The sequence below is a fragment of the Sardina pilchardus genome, chromosome 17, assembly GCF_963854185.1.
Source record: "Sardina pilchardus chromosome 17, fSarPil1.1, whole genome shotgun sequence".
Classification (NCBI taxonomy): Eukaryota; Metazoa; Chordata; class Actinopteri; order Clupeiformes; family Clupeidae; genus Sardina; species Sardina pilchardus.
In genome coordinates, this window is record NC_085010.1 from 5,785,825 (window position 1) to 5,812,187 (window position 26,363).

At 40.8% G+C, this 26,363-nt stretch overlaps 1 protein-coding gene across 1 annotated transcript in view; it reads left to right on the forward strand.

The window, feature by feature from the left end:
- LOC134062701 (plexin-C1-like) overlaps positions 1-12,453 on the forward strand; it is a 45,859-nt gene extending 33,406 nt beyond the window's left edge. The window contains exons 16-25 of the mRNA XM_062518811.1: positions 829-885; positions 1,009-1,082; positions 1,601-1,746; positions 2,181-2,261; positions 2,970-3,056; positions 5,402-5,467; positions 5,547-5,633; positions 6,575-6,649; positions 6,788-6,928; positions 11,886-12,453. Of these exons, the coding sequence (XP_062374795.1) occupies positions 829-885; positions 1,009-1,082; positions 1,601-1,746; positions 2,181-2,261; positions 2,970-3,056; positions 5,402-5,467; positions 5,547-5,633; positions 6,575-6,649; positions 6,788-6,928; positions 11,886-12,142 (1,071 nt within the window). The 3' untranslated portion in view covers positions 12,143-12,453. The remainder of the gene's footprint in view (positions 1-828; positions 886-1,008; positions 1,083-1,600; positions 1,747-2,180; positions 2,262-2,969; positions 3,057-5,401; positions 5,468-5,546; positions 5,634-6,574; positions 6,650-6,787; positions 6,929-11,885) is intronic.
- The last annotated feature ends 13,910 nt before the right edge of the window (positions 12,454-26,363 follow it).

Genomic DNA, 26,363 nt, shown 5'->3' on the forward strand with positions numbered 1-26,363 from the left:
AAAAAATGCTGTTTGACAATAGTGTAGACGTCTCTGCAAATGTATGGATGACTTCGGTCAAATTGGGAAGAATAAACAGATTTGAACAAAGAAGGCTATGGGATTATGACTTCACATCAAGTTAAAACTGAAGATGTACAGTCGTTAAGATCCAATATCCAAAGTGGGTGATTATAACGGGGTTTTCACTATTTAACAATGAAGCTTCATGGATAAGGTAATATTGGGAAATATACCACCGTGTGACTAAACTGACTCTCGCCAGATCCTTGTAGTTCGCTGAGCTCCACATAAGGATCTGGGACTTCTCAATAGAAGATGTATTTCATAAGGCAGGGCCTTGTAAAAAAATCCTTGTATGTGATTGGATAAACCACTTGTCCGTTATCTTGAATGACGTGCTAGGCTACTTCAAGCTCTTGCCAAACCAGGTCGGAAGAAGAGTGATAACATCCTTGCCACCAACAAATTCCTTCAAAATCATTCTCTGTCCATCTTTTAAAGAATGAATACTCGATAGATTCGCCATTGTTGTTTGAATCAAACAGTCGCTTCGGCGCTACGTCTCTGTGAAATCCCCTCCGGCGATCCCAATTGGTTCATTATTTTTTGCTCCCTTGAAGGAGTTTGCATGACGCTCGAGCCCAAACCCGTGTGTGGAGCTCAGCGAAACGCCTCTGGTGGAGCATGGCGGAACTACAAGGATCTGGCGAGAGTCCGGTTACCGTGTGATACAGTAATCGGGAAAAACATGAAGCAGTATCAGCATATTAAGCACACAATTTGATACTGTAATGTTGAATTTAGAATGGTACCTTTTTGTTGTAGATCACTGTTGGAAAGTTTTCATTCAATCTTGAAAAGAGCTGGAACCTGAACCAGAGAGTAAGTTGTGCCAGAAGCATGTTTTCCTGTGAAAAGATTTTTGTTTCTAAAAAAAATGGATTCTGTAAATACTATATAAAACATGCTCTTGTGTGTGTGTTTGTTTGTGTCTGACTTCATCAGGAAGCAGAGAACCCCTCACTCTATGGCTCCACTGGAATGAGCCTTGAGGAGAGATGCAAACTGCTCACTTTTAAGTGAGACTCACTTTTAATGCCAAAATGGGTCACTTTTGTGATTCATGCAAATCAAAAGAGACATTTTATAAAGGATGATGGTGGTGAGGGGAGGCAGAAACCTGTTCAGGTTGTAACAAATTGGTCTTTAAATATGAACTGTGATTAATTAAATAAAGATAATTAGAGCTTAGAGTTTAGAGCTACTGACCAGAGCTACTTGGAACTGCAACTCCCAGGGCTTCTTTTCTACTCACGTGGTGGAAGAGGAGGGGTCAACCTAAGTTACCAAGAAATGTTTGTATGGGTGTCCTCCTTAGTTTCTTTAAAAAGTAATACCTATTTGTAGTATTATATATTAATACCCCCCCCCCCCCCCACACACACACACACACACACACCTTTCACACCTGTTTGTCTGCCTGCTTGAGGAATGGGCTGCAGTCTGTTAAAGTGAACACAGTGTAGTACAGTACTACACAGCTCTTAATGGGTATGTGGGTGTGTGAGTGTTTTATTCCATCTTTTCACACACACAGGCCGGACGTCAGACCAGTGAGAGTGTGTGTGCTTCCACCAGATGCCCACAGTTACGACAACACCAAACTAGCCGTCAGTAACGCAGCTTCAACAAAAATCCTGCCTTATGTTGCGATGTCCCTCTATTCCATTCTTGGTGTTTTGGGTGAGGACTGTTGTTTTGGTTAAAAAGTGTTGCTGTCGTGTGATTCATACATTAATGTACATATTCATTTCTTGAAAAGGAACTCATTACATTAAATGAGTACCTTTTAGGAAATTTGTTTTGCAGTATGAGATATTCATCTGGAGGTATTTCAGACAGCAGCCTATAGCTACAGTACTGTACCTCCTTAGAATTATTTTTTCTTTGTGTGTGTGTGTGTGTGTGTGTGTGTGTGTGTGTGTGTGTGTGTGTGTGTGTGTGTGTGTGTGTGTGTTTCATGTGTATGATTGTGCAGGGTTCTACATTAATAGTTGCCCTTAGCTACCAAATAGTTAAGTGGCAACCAAAACCTCTTGCTTGGTTGCCGAGGTGGCAACCATTTTTTACCACTTTTGAAAGTTAATGTTGAGCCCTGTAATTGTGTTTGTTATCAGCTCTCATGTGCTACTTTCACATGAAAAAGGAGAGAGAAGATGAGGCTGCAGAGACATCCAACCAAGAAACCACCAAACCAGGTCAGTCTCACTGGGCATGTGCACCATTTTTTTTTTTTTTCTCTCGTTTTTAAACCGCAATACGTTTAGTACACTCCTGCCACTTAACCACACGGCTGCAGAGTTTTTGAACCACTGTTCACCCCACACTGTTGGCCCCATTTTAGTTTGAAAACTCAGCGGTGACATTATAGTGCAGGGGGAAAAAAAATGAAAACAGTAATACCCTCATTCTCTTGCTGTTAGGATCTTCCAAGTCATGTATAATTCCCCGATTCATCATGCTCATATAATGGCACTTTTGTTTTATGAGCATTTCCTGGAAGAACACATACATACCCATAACTACCAATAGTACAACATGGATAACAAATTACAAATGTGTGTCCTATGGGGGTGCACAAGGACAGAGCTGATGTGTCAGTGGAATGCAATGCTCCAAATACCCCACAGATACAGAACACTAGCAGTATATTTATTTCTAACACATACAGAACATAATGAAGAAATAGGACCAGCATTGTATATTCTATGACAAAATGTATGTCACAGAAGGAGTTCCTTATTAAAAAAAAATGTTTTATGTGCAGTGTGATATTTTCATCTGTAGGCATTTCAAGACAGTAGCCTATAACTACCTCCTTAAAATGATTTGATATTTGTGTATGTGTGTGTGTGTGTGTGTGTGTGTGTGTGTTTTCATGAGTATAATTGCGTGTTTGTTGTTAGCTCTCATGTACTACTTCATGAAACAGAAGAGAGGAGATGAGGCTGCAGAGACTGCTGCTCCTCACAGCAGAGAAACCACCAAGTCAGGTCAGTCTTACAGGGCATATGCATATTTTTCAGTTTTTAAACCACAACATGATTAGCACGCTCACACCACTACATTAACCACACGACTGCAGTTTCTGAACATGAAATGTCATGTAGGCCTACAGACAATGTGGACGTAGTGTATTTGTGTTTGCTTGTGATACTGAGACCATGTCCACATTCCTGACAGCAATTAGGTCCAAACTGGACTAGTACCAGGTGCAGTTGAAATCCGATCTAAATACACTAAACGGTAGCCTGGCAAGCCAAACTACACAGAAATGTATAGTCTGGGGTCGGACCATTCACAGTGTTGAAGCCTGTGGGTGGGATGAACAGTTGTCTTTCAAGCTGCCTCTGCACGTAATAGGCCAGCATTTGTGACCAATCGTAGCCGGTCGGCAAAACGGCAAATACAGTACATCCTTCTTTAAAACGAATGACTTGAGTGCTTCTTTCTGCTCAAACTTCAGAGAAAAGCCCAAGTCTAACTCTTCCAAAGCCGATTCAAACGAGCGCACTTCGTTAGCCTCATCCATCTTTTGTTTTTGGCGACATTTTTTTGACTGTCACACTCAAAGTGTGAACTTATCAAAAAAGAGGCAAATAAATGTTACACAGCTCTGCAACAGGTATAGGACAATGATAGACTTAGCAGCCTTAACGTTAACTTGGAAAATCAAGGAGAAACAGCGAATCAACAGTGAAAAAACTAGCAGGTAGAACTTTTAAAATCTAATTATCGGAGTCGGCGCTGTTGTGTTTGAAAGACAAGTTAGAGGCGCCAAGACCCGCCTTACGTTGCTTCTGATTTGTTTATATTGCGTGATGCCTTCTATGGTTGGTGAGATTCAGGCACAAAGGACTGATGGATTGGTTTTTGCTGTCAGTCAATCAGAGCTCGAACTACGGCAAGGCAATGACCAAAGTTTATCATCATGAAAAAAAATATATAGTGCACTGAATGGGGAAATATTTGCGTGATAAATGACTTGGCAGCCCTGGTTGTGCGATACGGTCTCAAACCCAACTCGTTGAACGAGGACGCATGGTCCAGCCCCCTGGCGTCTTATCGGAAGCCGAAGGTGAGCTAAGGCGGGCTCAAGGACTCCGTACACAGATAGAGCGTTCTGATTGGCAAGGCTGAACTCGAGCCTGGCGCAGGCTTGTCCTCAACGGTGCGACCCTAGACCTAGCCTCGCGAGCCATCCACGTACTTCCGGCCAAGGATTGCCTCCACTACGAGTCTGGCCGTGCTCCTCTGTGGAGCATTCTGCTCGGTAGAATTGTAACAGAACGCCCCCCCTCCAGAAAGCAGCCAATAAACGAAGAGACGGGTTGGTGGGGGCGAAAGGGGGAGGGCGCTCGTGACGATGACGTTAAACGCCTGCGCTATGTTGTTATGAGTAACTATCGCCGATTGGGTGAGAGCTGTCCAATCAATTCAAACCAGAACTGGGCGTTACTTCCCGCTTCCTGCAAGCGCTTCAGAGCAAAGAAATTCCAGACCATAATACGAAATGAAATGGTAGTATTATGGGATGGTTAGGACCAGGCTACCCTAGACCATCCCGCCAGGCAAAAATATTTTTGGCCGCTAGGGTGCGTCTAGATTTCTAGGCTAACTAAACGGATCAGTTCCAGATAACTTTTGATCTCTGCCCCTTATCCGGCAAATCCCCCTTAATGGCTCTGGAACTACACTACAGTATTGGGTCATTCCACCTCAATTCATTCTTAAAGACTAGCCTGGGTGCCAACGATTTTTTACCATCACATATGCCCAAACTTTTACTGGGTTACTGTCATAGTACCATCTTCAAATTTCACAGTCTGAAATCTCATTACATACTCTTTCTGGACATGTCACATGTGTTCATCATCATCAACTGTTTTTTTTTATCCAGGGAGAGATTGACTGAGCATCAAGCTCTTGCAGCAATGCCCTGTGTTAATTTCATTGGTATAGCTTGTCATACCTCTGTTATGGGGAGAATTATAATCCAAATGGATTATTATTGTTGGCCTTACCTGTCACCTGCCTTGACTTGCATTTGAACTTATGTGACTCAACAAACACACTATTGACAGAATGCCTGAATTAGGTAAATGAGATTGAAACTCATTGGTGTTAGCAGAAAAACCACACCGCTTTCTTAGCTGCATCAAATCACAGTCTAGGAGTATATGGGAAAGGGGAGGAGAATCATAACTGGCAAACTACAGTATGTGTGTGGCGTTTGCAATTATACGAGAAAACTGACCCGACTGCATTACTTAATATGTTGATCTGTGTTTTATAATGTAATATTGATGAATGTAGTACAGCATTTTCCATCTCACAGCTTGCGTCCTATCTGATGCTCAGAATTCCTCGTATGTGCACGAGGATGAAAAGAGACCCATCTCAGGTAGGGGAGAGAGGGGGGCTGCTGGCTTTTTGACAGGCACCTGTGGATGGCTAATATTGATCTCTCTTTACTTTTTCAGTTGCGTCACTGAGAGAGTCGATAGTGGAGGACTATGAAGATGTCATTGCTGATGACAATGAAACCAGCCTCGATGATATGTTGACAGGTTTGTGGCTGCTCGGATGGGCTTATTAAATCACTGGTTCTTGAGATACGGGACAAAATGACATGTGTTATGCCATGTATAAGATGTCTGACGCCCCGGCTTTGGTGTTACGCCTTTTCCTCCCACTGCTTGTATGGTGCTCTTGAGCACTAGCCAGATGGTTGTGTTATGTATTGTTTTTGACCTGTAGGAGGAGCTGCAGTTCTGGCGCTCTGTCCCTAATGAGGGGCGTGGCTCTGGGTAGACGGGCTCCAGAATAGACCTCTGAAGTTCGCCTACAAAAAAGCTACCATCTTTGCTCAAATAAGGAGATCCGGTATCTTGAGATTTTTTCTATGGGAAAATAACATGGGGATTTTCAATTATCGCACCTGTTAAAATCACCCGGGGATGATGACATTGGAAATGCAAACGTTTTTCACTACACAGTTTTGTCCACTGCCGTCTAGTGGATACTGGGATCTCTGGTAGGTGAAGACACTTTGATCTTTTTGACACACTTTGATCTTTGCTACCCCAGAGCTAACTTACAATGCAACTTGCCATTGACAGTTAGCTTTACTTCAACTAACTCCCGGATCTCCTTATATGGGCAAAGATGGCATCTTTGGATCCTCCTCTCTGTCTTGGTCTGGCTTGTCGTTGCTGACGTTGCTGGGAGCTGGCGGCTATGGCTATTGCCTTATCTTTATGCACTAGACATACACATTACTGACGTGCATGACACTTTACTTTATCTTTCCTTGCTCTTCATTTACTGACTTCTGTATATTTGTAAATAAATTAACACTTGTTTGATCGTTGCCGACAGTCTCAGACTCCTTATGTCTCTTACCCTTGTGGGTCAAGGTGTTTGTTTGTGACAGATGCAGTTCAAATAAGAGATGCTATAGAGTGGCTAGTTGAGTTGGATGATTTAGTGAGAGAATTTCTATCAACAGAGTCTTTGAGAGAGGAGAGGCAGGAGGACTATGATGACATCACCACTGATGAGAATGCCCCTAATGTTACCAAGGGTGAGTGTATGTATCAGCATGCTTTGAGTTACTGTATCATGGCATACCATACTCACCGATTAAATACACACATGAAAAATGAACTGTGTTTGTCCCAGCCTTTGTAAATTGACTTGGATGTTTATCCATATGAAGCAGTGGAGGAGACAAAGCATGCCAATGAAAAAGAACAGGAGTATTATGATGACATCACAAATGAAGATGACCTTCAAATGACATCAGCTATTGCAGGGATGATGACAGCAGACCAAGCTCAAGAGTATGATGATGTCATCACTGGTGAGTAATAATAATAATAATAATACATTTTATTTTTTAAAGCGCCTTTCAAGACACCCAAGGTCGCCTCACAAAACAAAATTCAAAATACAGGCAATTAGCCTTCAAACGCAAAATAACCAGGTGCCAAACAGAGCGGCGTAATCGCACAGCGTTCCTGTAGGCATAGCCAGTGTATACAAACATTTGACATACAGATGAACAAACGAAACATAGACAACAAAACTCTCAATAAGTCCAAAAGGCAATGTTAGCGCTTTGCCTAACATGAACGCAACATTGAGTCCGTCCGTAGCCTAAAGGAGCGGCGTGACACTCTCTGCTTGTAGCGCTTCCTCCTAAGGATCCCTAAAGCCTTGCAAAGGTGGAGCACATCTTCATCGATGGAGGAGGCGTGCTGTAGAAGTTCCTCGGCGGTGTAAAGAAATCCACCCATGTAGTCTACACAGACTGTGGAGCTGATGTGGAGTATAGATGGACGCGCAGCAGCGCAGGCAGACACAGCACAAAGCCTCGATCTCCCAGGACAAGCTAGTCAACCGACTAACACGGCAATCTCAGCGGTCCGCCGACAGGATGGAGAGGGAGAGAGACACCGTGTAGCCTTAGCCAAAGTTTCAAAACAGCCACAAGTTCAAATGCAGCGCAACTGAGTAGCCGGTCAGTCCAGGCCAGGTGTTATTCCTTTAAGGACAGGGCGTGCAGGATCCACCACACAGAGACCAGGTAGGCAGGCAAGTGGCACAGCAGTAAGGCCTAGTCTGGTCTTGCTGATGACCGTCTCTGGGAAACTTCTGAAAATAGCGTTTACCACGGCGGAAGAATTCAATAAAAAATAACAAAAATGAATGCAAAATATATACGCTAACTATTACTATATGTCGATTGGAAAAATATTCACATGAAATTACAAAACTTATTAAAAAGTCAAACAAAAACATGCCAGCTGGAGCGGCGTCAGTCTCGCCAGCGTCCCCGTAACGTAGTAGTTATTCAATTCAATTCAAAAAACTTTATTTATCCCCGAGGGGCAATTTCTCCATGCAGGCATAGCGACACATAAGACGCACAACATATAACACAAACAAGACAAGACAAGGGGAGAACAGGACAGACAAGGGTGTGTGTGTGTGTGGGTCCAGTCCCCTAGTCCCAGGAGAGAGAGGAGGAGGGGGTCCATCTCTCGAATGACGGCTGTAGAGCACCAGCGGTTGTTGACATAAAGACAGACTCGTCCTCCGTGTGCCTTTCCAGCGCTGCATCCGTCTCCATCCAGCCCCAACGGAGCGCTGAAGCTGAAGCCTCCCTCGTCCTCCGCAACCGTCAGCCCGAGATAGCTCCGCCGGAATAGGCTACTACACAGGCCTATCCATGAACATGCCCGCAAACAATCGTGCAGGTTTCTCCGATTTTGTAGAAATTCTCCTGTGTATCTGACAGGTCGGTTGTCATCTGGAAGACTGCCTCCACTTGTCCATTCAGAAAATCCCATGGCGGATGGAATCAAAAGTAACCATTAAGTTGTGGTAGCTTGATGGAATCCAACGGAAACAAAGTGGCGTCCTTTCACGTTCAGTTACTATACTAGAGGAAGATGATGCAGGAACATAAAAACGATAACACTGATAACACAAACAATATAACAAAAAAACACTAAAAAACTATGCCAGCACAGCCGGTCGCCACAAGAGCAGCGCCACGGCATCGCCTAGCAACCCCACAGGCCACACAGGTTAATTGTCCAGTTAAATGTATTTTTGTTGTTGTTGGTTTTTTGTGGCTTAATACCAGAGGAGGCTTCTATAAGACTACAGGTGAAGCAGTGCTAATTTTAAAAAAAATCTTACAATAATCCCATTTTCACTGTTTTGAAACAGAAAGACAGTCATTAAAGGAACCGTATGTAGGATTATGGCCAAAACGAGTCCTGCAATTACTTTCAAAATACTGTAGAGCGGTGAATCGCCTCCCCCTCCCCTCTGAGTCGCGGTTGCCAGCTAGCTGCAGCAGGAACGTAGGCTGCTAGCTTTCAATGGCAAGTGCTGTTTTCCTCAGCATAATGACAGAGAAACGAACTCTGACAATGCATTGCTAACGTTAGCAATGACTACTAGCTGCTTTTATTTCCCAAACAATTCCTTAGCCTACCTTTTCAATTCAATGACCCACCTCCTCCATATGGCCAACATAACGTTACTTTGCACGAACATGCATAATTTGTTCAACTGTCATGAATAGGCTATTTAAAATGTCCATTTACAGTAGCCTACAAGTAAGTTAGCCAAACTGATGAATCTTCACCTGTCCAGGAGCAAATTAACAACACTGATGTCTGTCTTCAAATTCTTCTCCGTTTTCAGCCGTCTCAATTAACTAAATCCTTGTTTTATTTGTATTTCGGTTTCATAACAAGGTCTTTTAGGTTCCACGTTAGACATTTTTTATCCAACACGTTTGTAGCTGCAGCTGTCTATCTGGTAACTAGCATAGCTGGCAACCCGGATGGCGAAATACTACTGACTTTGTGATTCGTAGATAAGTGTAGGGCGGCGCATCAAACCAAAACACAACATAACAACATCAACATCAGTTGAGGGCTGCAACTTCACTTTTAACTGACAATATCTTGGCCGGACTACTGTTGTCAGTGATATAAGTATTTGAAATTAGCATGATTTCTAAATGTCTAGTGACATATCAGGGCCATTTTATGATTAATTGAAATACATTTCCTACATACGGTTCCTTTACAGACAATTGCAGTGAATTTTCTTGCTTCACTACCATCGATATCTTTTCCCATTGACTTCAATGTAAATCGAGTGAAACCCCCCGCGGCTCTTGGATTTTTTCCGTTTCAATGGATCCTTATGGCAGATAAGTCCCACCCGTGAAGCAGTGACCGATAGGGTAGAATTTTGCACTTCTGTCACTTGAATATGATTGACACAACACTCTGGCCAGTCAACGCCTTCACAAGGCAGCTATCGTTAATTGACTTTGACAGCGACAACTTACGAGAGCTTCATAATCAGCATAACAACACATCATTTGTTGAACAGTCATTTAAGACATGTCTTTATTTTTCTGTGTAGATGAGGATTTTGTTATTTAGGGTTAGTGAATATCTTTTTTGTTTCTTAATATAATTTGTTTAGCAAGAGCCCTTACAAGCTGGGAGGGTAGCTTGCTAGGAGGGTAGCTAGCTTCGTTTCCAGTCATATTCATATGAGGACAAATAACAAGTGAAAGCAGAGGGCAGACCAAAACCTCCTGTGGCTGTGGAAATTACACAGCTCGTTGATGCTACTGTAAGGAGACATTTCAATTGTAGAATGTGAGGAAGAACCGTGAAGTAAGGCTGAACGATATCGATACCGTTATGTAAGGGATAATCATGCGCCGTGCGTTTAGGAAAATAATGAACATTTGAAGTGGTAATAAGGTCCCGACACCATGCAATCTTTGTTGGTATAACTAGATATGAACAACAACATAACAAATCCATGTGCTGAAATAAGTTGTAGATCGTACATGCCCATATGGCAAAGATATAGAAAAAACTTATATGCCAGCAATGTCTTTTATATACAAAACTTGTATGATTTATTCCACTGGAGGACCAAAGCGTCGAGCTGGATATTACTTTTTGTTTTACTTAACAGAGAAATGGAGCAAACCCAAACACATGCGCCCACTGGCACACACACACACACACACACACACACACACACACACACACACACACACACACACACACACACACACACACACACATCCATACGTACATACTTGTATGCGCAGTGGCCCTTTCTCGTTTTCCTCATACAACGTCATTTATACTGTAGTCCTTACAGGTTCCAATGTTTTATATGTTTCAGGCTACACAGATTTAGCAAGGATCTTATAATGGCTTCACTGGCATATAAAAAAACAGGTTTTTATATGACAGTGAAACCATTATAAGATCGGGGGTTTGCTTGACAGGGTTTGCTTCACCAAAAATGTTGATGACCAGCCGCCACTGCATCTCAACTGCATTAGCTGTTTGTTGTGTCACTCAATTTGTCAAAAATCTTATGTTTTTAGACAAATGTATTTGTTAAATGCCTTAAAGGAGAACAATGCAGTTTTAGCTTAATTTACCTTAGCTTAATGGGGTAGGCTAGTTTTGAATTTGAGACATAGGACCTAATTTCCAACTTAACCACGGTGCTCTGTGGAGACTGTTTTCAATACATTTATCCAGTCCTTCGAGTTAGTTCTAGTTAGAGTTTGCCAGTGCTAGGTTAACGCAAGTAAACAGTATAGCCTGCCACTAAAAATACTAACCGACTCCACAGTACACCTAGAGGCAAATAAATTATAACGTGAGACTATCATTGTAGATGTCTGTGTAAATAAAACTAGTACTTTTTAACTCTGTTAAAGGTGGGGAAGGAGATCTTTGGAGCATGCTCTCTGGAGAATTTTTTAACATAATGCTTGAAATACTCTTCACACCCCCATTGCAATCAATTAATTGTCAGTTTTGACACAAAAATGAAAAGTTTTAGTGGCCCCTAGAACAAACAATCCAGGAAAAACACTATCCAATCATACTGAACGGACTGTTAACGATGATTGGATTCTGATGCATCTATCAAACTGCAATCTGCTCCTCCCTCCCGCTTGTGAACAAGCATTGCACGTTCCTGAAGTCTGGAAGTGTGGCTTGGGGGGAAGTCTATTTTCCTTTAAAACTTCGGCTTATCCTCTTTTTTTCATTTGGCCAATAAAGCTCTATTGAACAAAATATCGCCATCCGTTTGAGTCATGGGTTCTTCAGAGCCTTCAACAGTTATGAAGGAGGAAAAACATTTTTATAAATACCCAGCAAATACCCGAGTGCCATGTGGAATGACTATTTCTCAACAGCCTAACCATTTTTGCTTTGTGTTGTCTTTACTTGCTGTAGTTACCATGGAGATGATTCTTCGTGTGGTGGTCGACAGTGGTGATATACGAAAAGTCACACTTTCTAACAAACCAGTCAGTGTTCAGGAACTGATACATCAGTTGGAGAAGAGCTTACGACTTGAATATGCGTTCAGCTTGCAGTATGAAGATCCAGACTTTAGCAATGCTCTGTGTAACCTTACTGACATCAGAGCTTTGCCTGAGAGGCCAACATTGAAGATCATCCCCATTCACTCACCCTTCTGTTCTCATTAGCAGTTCTCAGGTTACATCCACACTCCTCTCTTGTTGTTTGAATCCGAAAACAAACTTTGTTTTGTTTTCGCCTCTTCCACGCTCTTGAGCTTGTGGAACTGAACTGTGAGCCGCATATTCATTTGAATATGTTGGCTTTTTGTTTTCATGTGGACAGGGGAATCTGAAAACATCTGAAAATGGTGATGTAGAAGTCTATGTTGGACCATGTAATGCTTATCAGTTCAATTTTCTAAACACAAATGGACATTATGCAGTATTTTTTTTTTTTTGTAATTTTCTTAATTTATGATCCTCTGAATAAAAAAGAAAATTGGAAAAAACAATTAAAAGATCCATTTTTTTTCATTTATCAAGGTGGTGCTGGGATCTACTTTTCTGTTTTTCCAAATGTCCATTTGTGTTTAGAAGGTTTAACTGATAAGCGTTACACGGACCCATGTTCCCCTCCTGATTTGACCTTGGCTGCGTTTCCCAGATTTGTTTAGAAGTTCTTAAGTGCTAAGAACTTCTTTGGAGTGCTCTAAGAACGCACCTAAGAAGTTCTTAGCACTTAAGAGCTTCTTAACAAATCTGGGAAACGTTGGCCCTTGTCAGTCTGATGTTTCTTACTCACTTTGACTGACCTTTGGAGACTGAAACACAAACTTTACCAACCTTGCTGCTTGCTGTTTCACAATGCATTAATGGCTATGTGATCCACTTGTCAGGGGTTGTTTGTGTCTCAGATACGATTTGGCAATTGAAAACGCAGTGTGGACCCATGGGACGTATTTGAAATTAAATGACAAATTAATGTTAATTAATGATGACAAACCCACTGGAACATTACTCATGTTTAAAATGGACAGTGTACATTAATTAACATGCTAATTCCCATAAGCCATGCACATGTACTGTAATTATAGAAGTTCATTTTCATCTGCACTCCCTGGTAAAAAACAATGTAAATGTCACATTTCTCAAAAGCAATGAAAAGCACATTTGAATTCAAGCTTTAGCCTACGCCTGTACTGTACATTGCCAAATTGCTCTGAAAGATGATTTTCTGATACAATCTATTGTATATTAGTTTAGGAGCTTGCTTTTGCTTCATTTCATTGTTTGGTAGTGTCATTATAAAATGTATTTAGTCTTTTTTGCAATTCTATTAAAATTAAAACTGCAAAATTCTTCATTGAAAATAACACCTCAGACTCCAGTTGCATTCCTTCTACATTTTATTATGCTGACTGGTAAGCTTCATGAACCTGTGTGTTTTACCACAGATAAAAGTCTTTGTCATCGCTAAGGTCACCACAACGTCTGGCATTACACTATGTAACTTTGATATTCTGAGCAGGAGCGCCATAATGTATGTGTGTACAGTATGTATGTGTTTGATGTATGTGATGTATTTTAGTACAGTCAGTGATTGCGCAGTCAAGTTTGTTTATGATTATGTTTATAACACTTTTATCCAAAACAACAAACATTATATTTTAACCAAGGACCAAATTAAACAGGGGAAGTCTATCCTTGCCAATGCAAACTTTCATAGAGCCTAAAATGTCTAGCCTAACCCTATTTGTTAGTCTTTAGCAGGCGCGTAGGAACGTAGTAAGCATTGGGGGGGACAAGAATGAGGTCCGTTGCGCGCGCAATGCGCGCGCCGAAATGTTTTTATATTAATAAATAAAGGGGGCGAATTATAAGTAACATAAGAGATAAAAAAAACCCCTATTGCTGAAGTTTTAATGGCCCTCTGTAAGATGCCGCTTGTATTTCAGTCTTTTTCTTAACCTATTTTTGGAACTGGGAAGAACATCTGCACATAGGCTATTCAGAACACATTTCTTCCCTGAAAACGCACACAGCTAGTCTGACAACTTAAACTGACTCCCCCAATGCTTCCCTTTACATGGTTGCATAAACGTTGCTTAAATGAAAATATGTTTCTTCTTCTTGACTTTTCATATGCCATCTAAGTAAATTGTAGCCTATGTCAGCTGATAGATGGATGCGCGTTTTGGGCACAATGAATGGGTTTGCCCTTAGTTCAACGAACGCGAAAGCTGAGATTGCCTTGCGCATCAGTGTTGGAACGATACTCAACAAACTGTGAGATAAACTTTGTTTTTCGTGTCTGGGAGATCTCGTTGTCGTTTTTGACTGTCGGCTTCTTATGTTTATTGTTTGGACGTATGGACACTGAACTTTGAGTGGGTGTTTGTTTGTGCATTATGAAGCTTTGTGTTAATTAGTATGTGTCGGGCCTTCACCTCAGCGCGTAAGTTGCGCGCTAGGTGGCCACGAACGAACTCATTGCTTAATTTGTGACAAAATACAGTGAGTAGCCTATTCATCTTTCATTTGTGTTTTTTCATTTGTTATATTATTGCATGTTTGACGTAGTTTGTAAACAGGCATTCTGCCCGTTTATCTTAAGTCAACCGAGGCCTTCGGTTGCTCATATCCGCCCGTAACCTATGTAGTATACGTCGTGACAGTGTGTAGATTATAATAAGAGGCAAATTGTTACACATTTAATTAAATGTTAACATTTAATTAATTAAAAGCATAGCCTATAATAGGATGAACAAAGTGTATGGACTTGCTAAATCCAGGTAACCAGATAATTAGGCTATGTGCCACGTCAAGTGATAAGCCTACATTTAAAAGCAACTTATTTAGGCTATCGTAGACTACTGTATTCGCCCACAATAGGCTATCCTCTTAACTATTTCGAAAAGAATGAAAGAAGGCCGTAAACTAAATATTTGGACTGAGAGAGTAGCCTACATTAGCTTTCAGACACTCAAGGTGAGGAAGTGCCCCATGCTGCATTATTGAGACGGGCTTCGTTTCGGGAAACATTCTTAAAACACAATGTGAAAGACCTCCGATGCGCACCGATAGCTATAGTTATGGGGCCGTAACTCAGGAGGATATAATTGAGCTAAGTAATCAACAACATCTGTACTTTGCAGCGTTTTTCTTTCGGGAGGGGGTCCAACATTGGGGGTGTCCCGACCCCCCCGACCCCCGTGGTTCCTACGCGCCTGGTCTTTAGCACTAAATGGCTACTTAGCATGTTGAGAGGTATGTTGAGACTTGTAGTTCAAATACAAATTTCTTACATCATGTTAATGTAAATAGTTAAAATGTAAACCAAGCAACCCAGAGGCACTTTACCTGTTCGCTTGTGCATACATGGATTTCCTCAGCATATTAGGCTATGTCATATTATCAGTGTTGGGAAGGTTACTTTAGAAATGTAATGTGTTACAGTTACAAGTTACCCTGTTTAAAATGTAATAGTAGTGTAACTATTTTAATTACTTTATCTGAGTAACGTAACTAATTACTTTTTGATTACTTTTCTGATTCTTTAATGATATATATAGTCCCCAAATCCATGCGAAGGATTCGGCCTTGGTCTCCAGGCTGCCGAGCAGTTCTGTACAAGCGCACAAGGCAACATGGGCATTCCCAGGCTATATTGAGCCCCTTTTAATACATAAATTAGCATCAATTTTTTTTATGAGGATAATATCATGACAATCATCACAAGGTCAGACTTCAAGCCACATTTTACTGTAAAATCAATCTGAGTTGACATACACATAGGTCATACAGCCTTTTCCCCCTTTATCGTGACATGTTTACAGGCAGGCATGTAGGCCTATGCTGATGGCGCTGTAGACGTGATAGAGCCTATCAGAAGGTCCTGTATCAAACTATGGCTGTGGAGGGAAACAGTTATTTTTACATACAATATTCTTTGCAAGGTTTTGCTGACAATATTGAGACATAATTCATTGTACAGTGCCTATAGAAAGTCATCATACCCTTTTGAAATAGTTACTTTTTTTGTCTTACAGCCTGAAATCAAAACCCATTTAAAAAAAATCTTTTCCAGTTTTATTAACAAATTTAGCTGTACAACATCAAAATAATGAAAAAAAAGTAAACAGTTCTGAAAATTAATAAAAAAATAAAAACTAGAAGAACAGGGTTGGAAAAGTCATCATAACCCTGACTTAATACTTTGTAAAGCTTCCTTTTGCTTTCATTACAGCCATAAATCTGTTTGGATATGTCTCTATTATAATTTTCCGTGCAGAAATGTTCAAATTTAGTCAAATTCTGTAGGGAATGGCGATGGACTGCTCTCTTCAAGTCAATCCACAGATTTTCTATAGGATTTAAGTCAGGGCTCTGACTTTGCCACTCAAGGATATTCACCATCCTATCCTTAGGCCACTGCTTTGTTCTTTTGGAAGTATATGTTTAGGATTATTGTCGTGTTGGAAGGCGAATGACCTCCCCATCCTCAGCTGTCTAGGAGAGGGACGCAGGTTTTCCTTAAGAATTTGGGTGTACTTGGCAGCATCCACTTTCCCTTCTATCCTGACCAATTGCCCAGTTCCCGCTGAAAAGAAACATCCCCACAACATAATGTTGCCCCCACCATGCTTCACACTAGATATGGTGTGTTTTGGGTGGTGTACTGTGTTGGTTTTCGCCAAACATTGCGCTTGGAGTTCAGTGCAAAAACACATCTGGAATATTCTGCTACCATGTGGAAAAAGCTTTTATGGTCAGATGAGACTAAGATCGAACTTTTTGGAGACTAAGATTGAAGTTTTTGGACTGAGCTCCAGGCGCTAACCAAACACAGTATACACACCCAAACACACCCAAAACACACCATACCTACTGCGAAGCATGGTGGGGGCAACATTATGTTTTGGGGATGTTTCTCTTCAGTGGGGACTGGGCAATTGGTCAGAATAGGAGGGAAAATGGATGCTGCCAAGTACACCCAAATGATTGAGGAAAACCTGCAGCCCCCATGCTAGACAGCTGATTATGGGCAGGTCATTCGCCTTCCAACACGGCAATGGTCCTAAACATACTGCCAAAAGAACAAAGTAGTGGCTTAAGGATAGGATGGTGAATATCCTTGAGTGGCAAAGTCAGAGCCCTGACTTAAATCCTATAGAAAATCTGTGGATTGACTTGAAGAGAGCAGTCCATCGCCATTCCCTACAGAATTTGACTAAATTTGAACATTTCTGCACGGAAAATTGGGCAAATATTCGCCTATCTAGGTGTGCAAAGCTATAATAGAGACATATCCAAACAGATTGATGGCTGTAATGAAAGCAAAAGGAAGCTTTACAAAGTATTAAGTCAGGGGTATGATGACTTTTCCAACCCTGTTATTCTACAATGTACTTTTTAATTTTTTATTAATTTTCAGAACTGCTGACTTTTTTTTCCATTATTTTGATGTTGTACAGCTAAATTTGTTAATGAAACTGGAAAAGATTTTTTTTAAAATGGGTTTTGATTTCAGGCTGTAAGACAAAAAAAGTAACTATTTCAAAAGGGTATGATGACTTTCTATAGGCACTGTAATTTTTTAAAAATTCAAAAGTACCTGCAATTGAATTACACATTTTTCTCCAGTAACTGTAATATATTACTGTACTGGAACTGTAATATATTACTGTTATATTTATTTTGTAATTAAATTACGTAACTCAATTACATGTAATGTGTTACTCCCCAACACTGCATATTATAGATTGTTATGGCCATTATTTGAACAGTGAAAATAATAATAAAGGAGTTTTTGAACTTAAGTGTCACTAATGTTGATTATTCAATGATTCCTTTGAATTGAAATATTTAAAATACTTAAAAGCCAAAATTATATATGCAATTAATTTAGATTAATTAATCATGTATGTAATTAATTCGATTATTTTTTTTATTCGATTGACAGCCCTAATTATAACTTAACAACTAGAATAATACCGTGCACGCATGTGACTCGCCGCCCCTGATCTAGTCGGTAGTATGTCACAGCCAGTGTTGGTTAGCTCTTGTCATGACTGGGCCTCAGTCAGTGGTGGTTAGCTCGTGTCTTGAGGGGCCTCAGCCACATTTCCTCTTAGCTTGTATGCACGCAAAACATGCACACTTCATCAGCTCTAATGCTATTTATAGATCTACGTTTAGGCAAACTCTTTTTTCTCCTCTAAACCTTACATATAGCCTCTATCTAACAGCTAGTGATAACATTTCTGCTGTTAGGCACATTCTCATGCCTTATAAGACTTCTGTTCCTCTCAAAACGTTCATTTCAGCATGACCTTTCCAGGGGGGACTAGACCTTATTAAGATGCTGCTGTTGGTGTTGGAAGCAGCTGCACCAGCCTAGTGGTAATTGCTGCAGCTGTATGACGAATAAAAACAAAATTAACAGACACTCAAACTAAATAATGCAGGCAGACAGGCGGATCTGTGGATGGAGCAAGAAATGCTGTCAAGGCACAGAAAGTTAAAATTTAAAATTTAAACAAACACTGCATTTTGGAGGTAGTGTTGAGCCAAATTGAACAGTGGGGTTGAAGAGCTTAAAATAGTATATCCTATGCAGCTGAAGTGATGCAGAAAGCTCTTGCTAGAACAACCAATGTGGCTAGTGCGGCTACACAGATGGTCAGGGAGAGTCCACTGCACAACTAATCACTCTCACACTATCCTCCACTAGTGTTGGTTTCAGATGGGGCCCAATAGTCTACCACACAATGGTCTGTACTTCTAACATTTCCTGACAACAATCAAGTAGTAGATCTGATTTAAACAAAAAACATGATTTTGATTATCCTTAGATTTAACATCCTCTTGCAGGCTGTGTTCGTTTTTGCACCTTTGGACACCAGTGTCCCATATATGGATACATAGATACACACATGCACACACTCACACATCCTGTATGTACATGTCTTTGCATGTATGTAGCCTACTTCCACTGGTTTTATCACAATTTTTTTTATTCATCATGCTCTACTTCCCTGTTTTGTCACATGTCCCCGGTGTTGTCCCGTTCAGGTAACTCCAACTTTGTGGAGTCTCTGACGTTCCACATTCCGAGCAGAACCAAAGGCACAGTGAGAGTGTGTTTGTTGACGTCATATTTATTATATGGCATTGATGGATGTGACCTCCTGCTAGACTACTGCTTCCTGACCCTGCTTCCTCTCTGTTACAAAGCTGTTCTTCTCCTCGTTAAGAGCTTTGTTTTAAGGCCACAGAAACCATTCCATAGTGCAGGGCTTTTACTGTTCAAGACTAACTATTATTATTATTATTACTATTATTATTATCAATACACAGGCACAATGCACAGATAGTAGTTCATACGGAAAGTGCAAGTGTAAGAGTGTGTGAGAACAAAAACATGCATGCACATACAGTACATATCATATGGTCAAACTAGAGCCCATTAAGGGAGAGCCGGTCCACTCGCTATTAACTCCATTGTACCTGCAGTTCCTACTGCAGTTCCGCTAGGGGCGATCACAAGCAAGTGCAAAAACAATGGGGGTCTATGGGGCTAGACGGCTAAATTGGTCTGTTTCACCTGATTGTCCTTGAAAAATCAAAGATGGATTTTAGTTTCTGCAAGCTCAATATGGATTATAGGTCGAAAGTTGAATGAACAATTACTGATGGCCTTTTGGTTTCTCACAGGCTTGGTCGTTGTTGCCCATAACACACTAGCATCCTGCTAATGAATGACATCATTGACACGTTTGAAAGGCTTTTTAGAACAATCAATTGTCTAATACTCAGCCGTGTGTATTTTCTTTGACCCCCCTTTCGCATGCAATATTCCGATTTCTACACAAAAAAAATATATTCAAAGAAAAGTGGATTTTAGGAGAAACTCCGTTCACCTCCATTCTCCACTTGCTCGCGATCGCCCTCTTGTGGCAGTACCATGCGGAAGTATTTAGAGAGTGGTCGTTCTCCCCCTATTAGACATTCTCTGGTCAAACACACAAACACACACACATATTGGTCACACAAATGCTTCCTGTTTAGTGTGTGTATGCTCAGAGATGGGAAACCTCAAAGGAGTACACCACAGACACATTCTCATCTACAAAACACACACACACACACACACACACACACACACACACACACACACAGCAGAAACCATATACCCTTAGAAAGTCCACAATATTGTTAAAAAATTAGGCTAGACTCTGCCTGATGAAGGTCTAACGACCGAAAGCTAGCAAGTCAGTATCAGTAAAGCTATTTTTGCACAAAGACTTGAAGTGTGCAGATTCTTCTTTAAAATAAAAATTAGGCTAGGAAAGGCTCGACGTTAAAACAAAATCCGGGAACGGAGAAAGCCCAGAAGCAAAGAACAAAACCTGAAACTTAATCTACAGTAATAGGCAAACAGCTACAGTTTGCTAACCAGTGATAGGCCTACCGACATACTCGAGAGGGTGGAAACAGAGCTCAATGATTTTGGTTCAAACATACAACAATGTACTTTTACAGGAAGATTTAAGGGTTATTAAACATTTGAAACTAGTAGTCAGAGATGAAGGGTATTAAGTGAGTTAGCACTGTTAATTTGGCTCCTTATATAGGAGCTAGAGGGTGGAATTGTCTAGTTTGCACTGTATAGAAGGCAGTCAGTAGGTTGGATGTTAAATTTTAGAAGTTTTGCATGTTCTGGCAAAATGTTTTACTATACTATAGGGAACCTAAGTGACCGCCCCTTCCGGTCGGTCCACTGGACCTAAGATCGGAAAAAAAAACAATGAATGATAGTCTATGGAGAAATATAAATTATTTTCTGGTCCCGATCGTCTTGTGCCATGAATTACACATATGATGTTTGTCAATTTTAAAGACAAATTTTCATGTAAATACATTTGCAGTTCATTTCGTAACTAGAGAATTACAACATTGTGAAATATCATAATTCCATCGACTACAAACACATCAGTCGTGTTAGTGACATAGCCCACCTCACAGGCACAGCCACTGGCACCAGCAACAGCAGGTCTTATTTGAGCTTCCCCCCTTGCCGGTGAAAATACCATGAGTCAGAGCATTAAACACTCCAAATAAGTTGTATTCGTCTATAGACTGTACATAAACTACAGTACTCTCGTTTGAGACGAGACATGTAGTCCACTGGGCGGATTCGCACAAAACTAACATAACTTTTAAAGTCTATTGAATAACAGTACTTTATTTACGTGAAAAATTATCTTTTAAATTCACACACATCATATGTGAAATGCACAGTACAATTTGAACGGGACCAAAAAATAATTATTATCTCTGCATTGAAAATTCTCACGATTTAGGTCCAATGGGCCGGAAGTAGATGCGCGGCATTTCTTTATTGTTTTACCTGCTCTCTTTTTTTGCTATTTTGAAATTACAAACATGTCACAGGAACTCATGTCCAACTCGGTCCCCCCTGATAGAAGGTCCTCTAAATTATTTCATGATGATTAATCAGATATGTAAAATATCATCAGGGAATGTACGTGGCCTGGGTGGATTGGTTAAACTAAAACAAGTCATGACTAGACTTAAATATTTGGGTTCTAAAATTGTGTTCCTCCAGGAAACACACTAGGTGTCAGCTGAGGTTATTAGACTGAGAAGAAGATGGCAGGGACAGGTCTATACAGCTAACTTTTCATCTCATGCAAGGGGTGTGGCTATTTTAATCCACAAATCTATTCCCATTCAGATAAGGGCAATTCCATATCAGTTGGAACAGGTCCGACACCATGGTCCTCAGTTTTTCCTGATTTTTGGTCCAAATGTTCCTCCATGTCTCATTAGAAGAAAACCAAAATTTTAGCTGGGTATCTTGTTTAGTTTCTGAGATATGGCTCTTCAAATGTGGTTAGACGCGTCCTAAAAAAAGGTTGAAAATTCCTGCATTTAATGAGCACCACTTTTTTTTAAACCCCTCTCCTCTCTTAAGGCTACCATATTATTCTCTAAAAAATTGAACACTGGGGCAGTACCCTGTGTTGTTGTCCAAAATCATAAAGGAATTACAGTCCTTCCCACCATTGGAGACTTATTCATCGAAACAAACCCATATTTGTTTTGAAAGCAATGAAAAAAAAAAATGTTTTTGTTCTGTTATGGTCATGAATGGCTAGCACTCACAGTTTTAAAACTCTACATATATATAGTCCATGAGTAAGAGAACATGTTGACAAAAAATTGAGAATGTTAGTTTTCGTATTTCAAGGCTGTTTTTTCCTAAAAATGCCTTTTTCCAAGGACAAGATGAAATGCAAATCCAACATTTCTTTTGTTTCTGCAATAGTGTGGCACTTTGTAGATCATGTGAATGTGGTAGATCCAACCTGTCCATTTTAATATCTCCAATTTTTATGACCATTAGACTTCTGCGGAAAAATTTCGTTTCGTCCCCAGGGGTCACTCCACCCCCGTGCTGCCCCCGCCCGAAGCCCAAAAATTACAGTTTTTCCTACATAACTACCTGAACCGTGGCGCCAAGGATGACAAAATGTTTATGGTATGTTGATCTCAAGAGCTTGCATAAACTTAGCTTATAACCAGTCATTTGTGATTTGCACCCCCATGGTAAAAATTGAAAATGCAATGTAATATTGCTTAAATTGCCCCTATCTTCAGATGAGATGTTATGAACTGCACCAAATTTCATGTGTATGATAAACCTGACACCCCCTGGGAATATGCCAAGTTTTGTGGAATTTCATCCATGGGGGGCTATAAAATAAATGGATTTATGTGTGCATTCAGGACTGTATACCCATCGGCCTGAAGATGGTGGTGTGGAGTCTAAATCCCCCGTTGGGGATTTGAAAAACTGTTCAAAACACAGGTCTCAATCTCTGCTAGTTTTTGTCCTAGTAACATATAACTGACACCATTAGAAAACTTTAATGAACTAGTTACCAAATATGTATGTTTTAAAAGAGAATGGTTGCTCTGGGTGCTGGATGCTACGGTCATACACACACACACACACACACAAACACAGACAAGCACAGGCACACACACACACACACACACACACACATAAATACACACACACAGACACATACCTACACACACACACACACACCAGCACACACATGTACATAACAAATTACACAAACACATGCACAAACACGCCCACACGCATGCACACACACACACACACACACACACATAAATACACACACACAGACACATCTGCACACACACACACACACCAGCACACACATGTACATAACAAATTACACAAACACATGCACAAACATGCCCACACGCATGCACACACACACACACACACACACACACACACAAATGCACAGTACACACAGACACACCTCACACACACACACACAGATGCACAGTGCACACACACACACACGCACACACACACACACACACACACACACGTTTTGTGAGACCACCGGAGCTGAGAAGTGAGTGTGTGTGTGATGTACTATAGCCTGTATGTGTGTGTGTGTGTGTGTGTGTGTGTGTGTGTATGGGTGCGTTTCTGTGTGCCCGTGTGTGTGTTTGCATGTGTGTATGTGTGTATGTGCATGTTCTGTGTATATTCTGGGTGTGTTCTCTTTCTTTCTCTCTCTCTCTCTGTGTCTGTGTGTGTTCTGTGTTATCTGTGTGTATTCTGTGTGTGTTCTCTCTTTCTCTCTCTCTCTCTCTGTGGGTGTATCTGTGTGTGTGCCTGTGTGTGCCTGTGTGTGTGTGTGCCTGCGTATGTGTGTGTGTGTGCACTCACGCGCATGTGTGTGTGTGTGTGTGAGTGTGTGCCTGCGTGTGTGTGTGTGATCTGATATTGGAGTGACAGTGACGGCAGAGAACACAGTGAACATATACACATAGAGACACATAAAACACACACACACACACACACACACACACACACACACTCATAGACAGAGAAGCACTCATACACAAAAGCAAGTGCACACATGCACACTCATTTACATACATAAAAGTTGCAATAGGGGATGGAGTAGGCGATGGAAACAAAAGCGTGATTGATATTTGCGGAGAGAATGTGCAGGACTGAGCGGCGGTCATATTGTGTATCGTTTTGCGGTACATCTTGTTGAAACAACAATTCTACGATCAGGGGGAAAAGGCTGGAAGATTGCTCGCCTGGCTTCTTAAAACTGAACAGAATGAGAAAACAATTCACGAGATAGAAGATTCAAATGGAATTATTACAACAGACCCCAAGGAAATAAATGAAACATTTCAAACATTTTATCAATCATTGTACAGCTCAGACATTACAGCAGACAAAAAAATATCGAACCATTTTCTTGATGGTCTGGAATTCCCTACTCTCTCTGCAGAACTGGAACTGGATGAGATGTACAGTACAATGCCAGCTTGTATGCAGTCAGGGAAAGCAGCAGGCCCATATGGCCTCCCTATCGAGATATACAAGACGTTTAGAGATCAGCTGATACCTCCCTTTTTTGATATGATCAAAGAGGCTTTCAGGACTAACGCTTTACCACCTCTTTCTGGAGCACTTATTACCAACATCCTAAAGCCTGGTAGACTACAGGTTTTAGACAGATTTTAGATCTTGGGCGGATCTGGGGATTAGTAAAACTATGGATATAGGCCTACAATGACAATGGTCAATGGCCAGGTGTCCCTCTTATATAAATTGTTTGTGGATTCTTCTGAAAAATCCTCAAATAGCAAAAGGCTGGAGTGGTCAAGTGACCTGGGCAGGGAAATATCAGAGGTAGACTGGAAGACAATCTGCCAAACAGCTCAGACACAGACTATCAACACCAGATTTAAACTGATACAATTTAAATGGATTATGCACACTTACTAACTCCTTCCCTCCTGCATCGTTTTAATAAGAATAATCCAGATGTATACATTAAATGTGGCCTAGAAGAGGGTACATTATTTCATTGTCTGAGGAAATGTCCAAAAATTAGAGCATTTTGGGAAAAGGTTGTACAGACTTTGTCTGACATTCCTCTGTGACGCTACCTGTAGATTTTCAATCCTTGGCCTTTTTCCACTTGAGATTAGACTATCAGGTGCTCATAAAAAGATAATCAATGTATGTTCACTACAGGCTAAACACTGTATTGCTACTACATGGAAGAGCACTGAGACACCTTCAGTGGGATTATGGTAGAACCTTCCCAACTGCATGGCTATGGAAAAGCTAACATACGCCAATAAGGGGAAAATTCAGAGCTTTTACAAACTATGGGGACAATTTACTGAATACCTTGAAAATCATCTTCCTAGAAATCTACCGAGTACTGAGTAACGGCTTCATGCTACAGTAATGTTTCAAGTTAAAACAGGGTTTTCTTTTCTTTTCTGTTCTGCTTTTGTGTTGTTTTGTTGCTTGTCTTTCTTTCTCTTAACTTGGATGTATGTGTATATGCATAGGTGTATGTGTGTACTGTACATGTGCATACTGTATATTTAGATCCTGATATACTGATAAGAGCTTTGTGTAGACTATGTTTGTGGTGTTATGGTATGCCAATTTTGAAAAATCCAATAAATATTTAAAAAAAAAGAACATATACTGCAAAGTTAAAATAGTGATGGCCTAAAGAGTAGGAGGCTGTGCTCAAAGTGCAGAAAGAACTCAAACCCATCTCTCTGAAACATGCGGACAAAATGTGCTTGCCTACCTGGTTTCTATATTTATTTATTTTTTATTATTATTATTCTACATTTTATTATGTTGGCCTATTTCTTTTACCATAAAAACAAATCTGCTTTTGTCTTCAGAGACCGATACAGGCGGTTGTGTAGTGGCTAAGTAGCTGGGCTAGCTTGGAAAATTGTCGATTAAATTCCCGGCTTCTGCCATTGTGCCCTTGAGCAAGGTGGTTTACCCAGGGATGCTCAGGAGACTGGCCCTTGTAATATAACTGACATATAAGTCAGTTTGGATAAAAGTGTCTGCTACATGAAAACATGGCTGCTGTGTCCTACTGGTTAGGACTTCAGGCTAGTAACTGAAGGGTGGCTGGTTCAATCAGGGGGTCAGGATTTGACTGATTAGCTTTGCCGATTAGCCAGGCACTTCCTCGTCGCCATTTTCCAGAAATATATCATGCTGATTGGTGGCTGTTCCACTCTCAGCTCATGCAAGAGCTTAGTGTGGGCACGTGCGCTCCTTCTGTACCTTACGTCAATCAGTAACCTGCCACTTAATTGGCTACGTAAAACGGCACCAGAAACAAGCCCCTTGAAACGCCATGTTGAAGCCTGAAAAAATCGTTCAATTTTGCCAATTTTCACTGGCCTAGCATTCCCATTGAAATGAATGGGGACGGGACTTGTTCACTTTCTCCAGTTCTTATAATACCTCCAT